At 49.5% G+C, this 7,890-nt stretch overlaps 2 protein-coding genes across 3 annotated transcripts in view; one reads left to right on the forward strand and one right to left on the reverse strand.

Moving 5' to 3' along the window:
* Nucleotides 1-3,386, reverse strand: part of GID4 (GID complex subunit 4 homolog) — a 33,278-nt gene extending 29,892 nt beyond the window's left edge. The window contains exon 1 of one of the 2 annotated variants that reach the window (XM_017514836.2): nt 2,772-3,375. In XM_017514836.2, the coding sequence (XP_017370325.1) occupies nt 2,772-3,209 (438 nt within the window). In that variant the 5' untranslated portion in view covers nt 3,210-3,375. Of the gene's footprint in view, nt 1-2,771 lie in introns of both variants that reach the window. The other variant, XM_017514835.2, reaches the window with a different exon arrangement.
* An 83-nt stretch (nt 3,387-3,469) lies between these two features.
* Nucleotides 3,470-7,890, forward strand: part of ATPAF2 (ATP synthase mitochondrial F1 complex assembly factor 2) — a 20,403-nt gene continuing 15,982 nt past the window's right edge. The window contains exons 1-3 of the mRNA XM_037733592.1: nt 3,470-3,794; nt 5,489-5,493; nt 5,847-5,850. Coding sequence (XP_037589520.1) covers nt 3,662-3,794; nt 5,489-5,493; nt 5,847-5,850 — 142 coding nt within the window. The 5' untranslated portion in view covers nt 3,470-3,661. The remainder of the gene's footprint in view (nt 3,795-5,488; nt 5,494-5,846; nt 5,851-7,890) is intronic.

The following is a 7,890-nucleotide window of genomic DNA, read 5'->3' on the forward strand; positions in this document are numbered from 1 at the left end:
AAAAAAAAAAAAAAAAAGAAATTCGAATCAAGACTACAATGAGACACCACTTCACACAAGGATGGCTATAATAAAAAGATGAACAGTGAGTGTTGGTGAGGATGTGGAGAAACTGGAACTCTCACCCACTGTTGGTTGAAATGTAAAACAGTCCAGGGACAGTTCCTCAAAATGTTAAAACAGTTACCATATGACCCAGCAATTCCACTCCCATGTAGTTATCTACCAAAAAAAAAAACCAACAACTTGTACATAAATGTTCATAGCAGTATTATTCATAGCAGCCAGAGTAGAAGACCCAAATGTCCATCAGCTGATCACTAGATGAACAAAATGCTGTATATATTCAACGGGCAATTGTTACAATGAACAATGCAACAATAAAATGGAATATAAGTGCTGCTATGTATAATGAATGATATGGATGAAACCTGAGGACATTATGCTAAGTGAAAAAAGCCAATCTCAAAGGGACATACACTGTATGATTATATAAAACGTCCAGAATACACAAATAAAAAAAATAGATGAGGAGTTGCCTAGGATTGAAGAGGGGGTTATGGCTAAGGGGTACAAGGTTTCTTTTTGGGGGTGATGAAAGGGTTCTAAAATTAGGTTGTGGTAGTGGTTAATCAACTGTGAATATACTAAAAACTACTGAAGTACACCTTAAATAAGTGAATTGTATCTAAATAAAGAAAAAGGGAGGGAGGGAGGGAGGAAGGAAGGAAAGATGGAAGGAAGGAAGGAAGGAAGGAAGGAAGGAAGGAAGGAAGGAAGGAGAATTGTGAAAGGCAGAAGTATTTTATGTCTAAGGCTGTGTCTGAGAAACTAGTCCTGGCTGAAAAACCAGCTGATGGGGCAATTCACACGCCACTGACTAGTCATGATGAGGACCAAGCAGCTCACCAATCCAGATGTAGGGCAGCATTCCTTGGCATGACCACCACCCCCATCAGCAGACTTCCTACTCAAGTGGCTCCCAAGCCATCCGCCAGGTTTCTGCTCTGAGCTGCCTGAGACCTATCAGCCCTGTCCCAACTCAATCGCCACTTCCACTGGTTCACGATTCTCCTTCTGACAGGAGCTTGGAAGTGACACCCAAATGACAGAATGGAGCAGCAGTTGCTGCAGTAGTCAAAGCAGACTCCCCTTGGACACCTGGCTACCCTGCCAACTGTCCCCTACTACATCAGAAACCATCAAACTCAACAATGGGGACAAATCCAACACCATCCCATACATGACCCACCCTGGGTTCTCACCTCCAGAATTCTATGATTGGGTGCAAAACAAACCGAAATGACACATTTTAAGAAAAAGAGAAGAGGATCACCGCATTAGGCATATAGTTATGAAGACAAAAATATTTCAGCCACAATAGTTTTTTCCATTATAATAAAGATTGTGGTTCATGATAGGACTTTACAGACCAAAGATAAAATTAGCATGACGATACTGTTTCAAGTAAGCAAACTATTTATTCCCACACAGCAGTATGAGAATGAAAGAGTGATGCGTGCTCTGTAGACAGCAGGAAGAAAAGGCACCCTCATTGTCTTTCGGATGGGAGACCTACTCTTCAGAAGTGAAACTAAGATTTAGAGTTTTAACCCGTCAAAAGGCAAGCTTGAGGAACAGATACACTGTACATTTCACCCTCACACCTGGGGGGCAGTATTTCAGCTGGCAAAAAGTGTCAAGCCTGAGAGGAGTGAGGTGGGAAAGGCCCAGACAGGTGAAGCTGTCCTTCCAAGGCTGATCAGGGACTGGCAGCAGGTATTCAGGAATCCAGGTCAAATGCAGGGAGGCTGCTGGACATGAACTAAAACTGGGTGAGTTAGATCTCCCAGTACATGGGTATCAGAGACTGGGAGGAAGCCCCATGCCTGTGTAGAGAAAAGTTAAGAACAGGAAAGAGAGTCCCCTGGAACGAGGATCGAGCAAGACGAAGATATGGGGTGGGGAAGTCTGGACAGACGCCAGAAAGATTGGAAGAAGGCTGCAAGTGGTCCCAGAGCAGGGACAGGAGGCTTGGGGGTGGAGCAGCTGGAAGGGGCTGGGTGCCTGGACCATGAAGAGAAGGAAGCAGCGAGTGGAACAGGGGACCTAAGAGGCAAGATCCCAGCAGACTGTGAGCAGCACTCAGGGAGTGAGTGTCTGGTCTTGAGGTGTGGCCAGGGCCTGACCAATCAGTGGTGCGTGTGGTGCTTCCCCGTCTGAGGGGTCTGCTGAAGCCCTCCTAAGGAGATCTCAGGAAGAGGAAGCCCCCAGGGTCTGCGGATTCCTGGGACTGAGGAAGAGGCGGGAGGGCAGGACTCAGCTCTGAGAGAATCTGACACGGGCCCAGACACGGGGAGGGTCCCGAGTCTGGTGAAACCAATGGAGAGTTTTTCAGGGTCTGAAAAGGGCTGGTGGCAGTCCCTGATGTAGGGACGACAGGTCGTGAGGAGGGAGGACCCGGGCCTTCCCCGAGTCACGGGGGGCTTCCGGATCCCAGACCGGCCGGTCACCGGCTTCAAGTCTGGGAGAGTGTTCGGGGTCCGCCAGAAGCGGGTCTTGACGGGCTCCGGGTCCGAGGGGGCAGGTCAGGGCTGGGGCTCGGAGAGTGTGAGGCACAGGCTGGGCAGGTCCCGGGTGGGAAGCGCCGGGTGCAGGAGGCCCCGGCGACGAGGGCCTGCTCCGCGGCTGCGGGCTCGAGGAGCCGAGACGGGCACGGCCCGTGAGCGCCGCGAGGAGGCCCTCGGGCCCCGGCCCGGCCCGGCGCTCACCTGCAGCACCACCTCTACGTCGTACGAGTTCCCCTTGCTCTTCTGGTGGCCGCGGAACTTGGAGCCGCTGTAGAGCAGGCTGGTGGCCACGCCGGGCTGCTGGGTGTTGATGGGCGGCGGCGGGATGAGTGAGGCCGCGGAGGCAGCCGAGGCACCGGCCGGCGGGGGACACTCGGTGCGGACCGGCATCGCGGGGTCCCCCGGAGCCAGGGCTGGGGGGAGTGGGAGAGGAACCGCCGCCGCCGCGCGGGAGCCAAGGAGGGTGGCGGGGAGGGAGAGGCCGGGGCGCGCACGCGCAGGGTGGGGGCGGGAGGGGCGACCACCCGTCCGCTGTCTGCGGACTAAGCGCTCCGGCCGCCACCGGGACCCAGGGACCTGCGAGCAGGGCCTCCCAGTCCTGAGCTGGGTCCCCCTCCCGACTTGCTCTCGCGCACACATACACACACACACAGACACACACAGACACACACACACACACACACGCACGCACACACACACACCCCGCCCCTTCCGATTGGCTCGGGCGAGCCGGGGGGGGCGGGAACAGGTTCACGCGGCGCTTCCACCCATTGGCGGGAGGAGAAAGCACGTGGTGGGGTGCGCGAGCGGCCCGCTGGGACTTGTAGTCTCCTCGCTGGGGCGCGGCGTGGAGGGGGCGGAGCGAGGTGCGTTTGTGATGCTAATTGACTGGGGGTGTGCGCAGGAGGCGTGCGGCGGCGACGGCACGCCGTTGGTGTCATGTGGAAGATGGCGGCATCCAGGGGAGGCTGAGGCTCTGAGGGGGCAGTGAGAGGTTTCCGTACAGCCCGAACGTGCGGCTTTGGAGGTCCCTTCGCTCAGTTTCCTGCTCCAGGTTTCGCGCCGCGCATCCCCCCAGACCCTCGGGCGCGATGTGGAGGAGCTGCCACCGGCTGCGGGACGGGGGACGCCGCCTCCTGAATCGGCCTGCGGGTGGCCCCAGCGCTTCTAAGAGTCCAGGGCCAACCATCCCGTCTCCAGCCCGGGCTTACGCCCCGCCGACAGGTGAGACCATGAAGGGCCAAGCTGGGGTAAGGTGGGATTCGGACTTCTGCTGTGCAGGGCGGTGTCACTGAGGCAGGGTTCAGGCTCATGAGGTTATGCAGGCCGGTCGGGTCCTTTAGCAGATGAGAAAGTGAAGCCCAAACAAGGGCAGACGACCCGAGGGGGAACAGCGCGTCATGCACGAGACAGTAATTGATATTTGGCCTGTGCAGCTTTTCTCAAAGCTTATGGCTGCCCTCCCTTTAATGAGGAAAGCAAGTGTCACCTTTGTTTTCCAAAGGGGAGGTTTGGGCCCTGAATCCGAACTTCGCCTAGGTTACAGAGCAGACTCAGGTTTCTGGAGTCTGACTGCTTTCCATGTCTCCACTGCCCAACACAAGACCTTGGCACAGAAGGGCCAAGTTCAATCAGTCCTCCATCCCGGGCACTTTAGCAGCGGGTTTCCTGACTTTCCCTCCTGTGCAGCCCCTGCCATCTGCAGCCTTCTCTCTCTCCTAAATAGAAATTGACACCTCCACCTCCAACTCTGATGGAGCTTAGAAGTTGTGGCTCTTTTGTCGCTGATAGTGAGTGGTGTTAGGGTGAGAGTGCCAATGACTCATTTCAGTGAATGAAGAGCAGTAACACCCTCCCCCCACCATTCAATTACTTTTATTGTGCTGGGGGCAGGAGGCGCAGTAGTCTTTAAGACCCACCTGTATGTATTGGTAGAGAAGCTCAATTAAAGAAGAAAAAGGCCCACCTGAATGATGTTGACTGTTCAGTGGAAAAGGTTATAATATCCTGATTAAACTGTGGTTTATAATATCCTGATAAGGGACATACAAAGAAGCTGTGAGGACACAGAGAATCACCTACTCCCATCTTAGGGATGTTCAGGGTCTGGAACGAGTCTTGGGTGAAAGGGCATTTAAACTGAACGGTGATAGATGAGTAGGAGTTCAGCAAGAAGGTGGAAGACTGTGGGTATCTAGAACATGTCCAGGGGTGACAGCAAGGTGTGAGGGACTTTTCCCTAACACTGCCAGCTTTAGAAAATCCAGAGCTTCACAGGCAGGTTGGCATTGTGGCAGGAGTGGAAATCTAGGATCTGATGCTGGCTGAACCTCTGAGGTCAGTGTGATCTTGGACATGTAACTACTTCCTCATTTTTCTCCCTGAGGTGAAGTACTATGTTGCCTTTAAGGGTGTTTCTGGCTGTCAGATTCTATAACTTTATAGAAATGGGGGAGGGGCTGGATGCAGCAGGGTGCTGAAGTTTCTCCTGTAGGACTTGGGGGAAGGGCCAGTAAAGAAGAAGAGAGGACATCCCAGGGAGTCATAGCAAAGGGGACACATTCGGGAGTTCATCAAGTTGGAAAAAGCAAAGGGTTAATTAATTAATTACTTTATGTATACATTTATTTATTTTGAGATGAAATTTTGCTCTTGTCTCCCCTGCTGGAGTGCAGTGGTGCAATCTCGTCTCACTGCAACCTCTGCCTCCCCTGTTCAAGCAATTCTTCTGCCTCAGCCTCTGGAGTAGCTGGGATTACAGACATCCGTCACCACGCCCAGCTGATTTTGTATTTTTAGTAGAGACGGGGTTTCACCATGTTGGCCAGACTGGTCATGAACTCTTGACCCAGGTGATCCTCCCATCTTGGCATCCCAAAGTGCTGGGATTACAGGCGCGGGTCACCACGTCTGACCAGAAAGGGTTAATTTAGATTCGTGGATGCTCTTTTTACATAATGGTGGCACTTGATTCTACTGTTTTCTTTTCCTTTCCACTGCAAACTTACTAGTTTAGGCTCTTGGAAGTACCTGGCACATGGTAGGTAGTCAAATGCAGAAGAAAATAGGAGTGAATGAATGAATGAGGAGGAAGGTGCATAAATCAGGCCCATGTGTGCTCTACAAAGACCTTACCAGTTGTGAGATATTTGTGCGTGTTTGTAGTAGAAGATTAAACCCAAGTAGGTTCTTCTCAATGAACACTTCAGTTAGCAAGCTAATTGAACTTGGGTGCTTAGGAATGGCCATGCCATTGAAGATCATCAGAAGTAGAAGAAGAGTTTAGGAAAGAAAGAGTCACTGAGGTGTTGGAGAAGGAGATATTACAACAAGAATACCTACGTGAGTGGTGAGAGGTGAGATCGTGAGTGGCATGATCTCAGCTCACCATAACCTCCAGCTCCTGAGTTCAGTTCTGCACCCGCTTGTCAGAGGTCTGTTGACTGCCCAGACTGGGAGGTGTTCTGGAGAAACCTATCTAATCAGCATATCTGGGTGAATGCAACTGCCTAATGAAGTCAAAGCTAGAAGTCTTGTCTCTGCTATTTACTAGTTGTCTGTCACCTAGAGGACGTTAGGTTTAGCTGCCTTGTCATCCTAGTAGGATAGTGATGTGGATTGAGGGAGATTATGTGGTCTGTACATCAGGGTCCAGCCTGCCACCTGTTTTTGTAAACAGAGTTTTATTGGAACACAGCCACATGCATTCATTTACATATCATCTATGGCTGCTTTCACTACAGTGGAGAGTTGAATAGTTGGAACGGATATTGTATGGCCTGCAAAGCTTAGAATATTTACTGTCTGATTCTTTACAGAAAAAGTTTGCTAAATGTATAACATTTAGCCTGAAGGATTTTTAACAGCTTTATTGAGATATTTACTTGCTTTACGATTTATTTACTCAAAGGGTAAATATAATAGTTTTAAGTATATTTACAGAATTGTACAACCATTGCAACAACCAATTTTAGAACATTTTTATCACCCGCAGAAGAAACCTGTACCCTTTTTAGCTATCATCCACCCTTACCCCTTCCATTTCTTGGCAACTACTACTTTACTTTGTTCTTTTATAGATGTCCCTATTTGGAACATTTCATATAAATAGAATGTGGTCTTTTTTGACCTTTCTTTTTTTTTTTTTAACACAGAGTTTCATCTTGTTGCCCAGGCTGGAGTGCAATAGCACGATCTCAGCTCACCACAACCTCCGCCACCTGAATTCAAGCGATTCTCTTGCCTTAGTCTCCTGAGTAGCTGGGATGACAGGCATGTGCCACCACACCTGGCTAATTTTGTATTTTTAGTAGAGATGGGTTTCTCCATGTTGGTCAGGATGGTCTTAAACTGCTAACCTCAGGTGATTCACCCACCCCAGCCTCCCAAAGTACTGGGATTACAGGCATTAGCTACCGCGCCTGGCCCTGACTTTTTCACTTAGCATAATGTTTTAAAGTTTGGGTTTGTTTTTTTTTTTATTTTAAGAGATTGGGTCTCACTCAGTTGCCCAGGCTGGAGTGTAGTGGCACAATCACAGCTCACTGTAATTTCAAACTCCTGGGCTCAAGTGATCCTTCTGCTTCAGCGTCCCAAGTAGTTAGGGCTACAGGTGCACACCACCATGCCTGGCTAGTTTTTTAGTGTTTTGTAGAGATGGGGTCTTGCTCAGGCTGGTCTCAAACTCCTGGCATCAAGTGATCCTCCTGCCTCAGCCTCCCAGAGTGTTGGGATGACAGGAGTGAGCCACCACACCAAACGTTTTTTAGTTTTACCTACCTTGTATCATGTATCAATCCTCCATTCTTCTTTATTGCCAAACAGTATTCCATTGTATATGTAGACATGCCACATTTTACTTATCCATTCATCTGCTGGTGGACAGAGGGTGGTTTCTACCTTTTGGCTAGTATGAATAATGCTACTATGGAGATTCAAGTACAAGTTTTTGTGTGGACATATGTTTTCATTTCTCTTGGGTATATACCTAAGTGTAGAATTACTTGGTCAACTGGCAACTCTCCTTAGCTTTTGGAAGAACTGCCAGACCATTTTCCAAGGTGGCTGTGCCATTTCACATTTCCACCAGCAGTGCATGAGGGGTCCAGTTTCTCTACGTCTCAACAACACTTGTTGTTGTCTTTTTCAGTATAGTTGTCCTAAAGGGTTTGAAGTGGTATCTCATTGTGGTTTTGATTTGCATTTCTCTGATGAATTATGTTGAGTATCTTTTTACGTGTTTAATGGCTATTTGCATATTTTCTTTGAAAAAATGTCTATTCAGATCCCTTAACCATTTTCTTTCTTTTTTTTTTTTTTT

Source organism: Cebus imitator, unplaced genomic scaffold (assembly GCF_001604975.1).
Source record: "Cebus imitator isolate Cc_AM_T3 unplaced genomic scaffold, Cebus_imitator-1.0 Scaffold538, whole genome shotgun sequence".
NCBI classification, from domain to species: Eukaryota; Metazoa; Chordata; class Mammalia; order Primates; family Cebidae; genus Cebus; species Cebus imitator.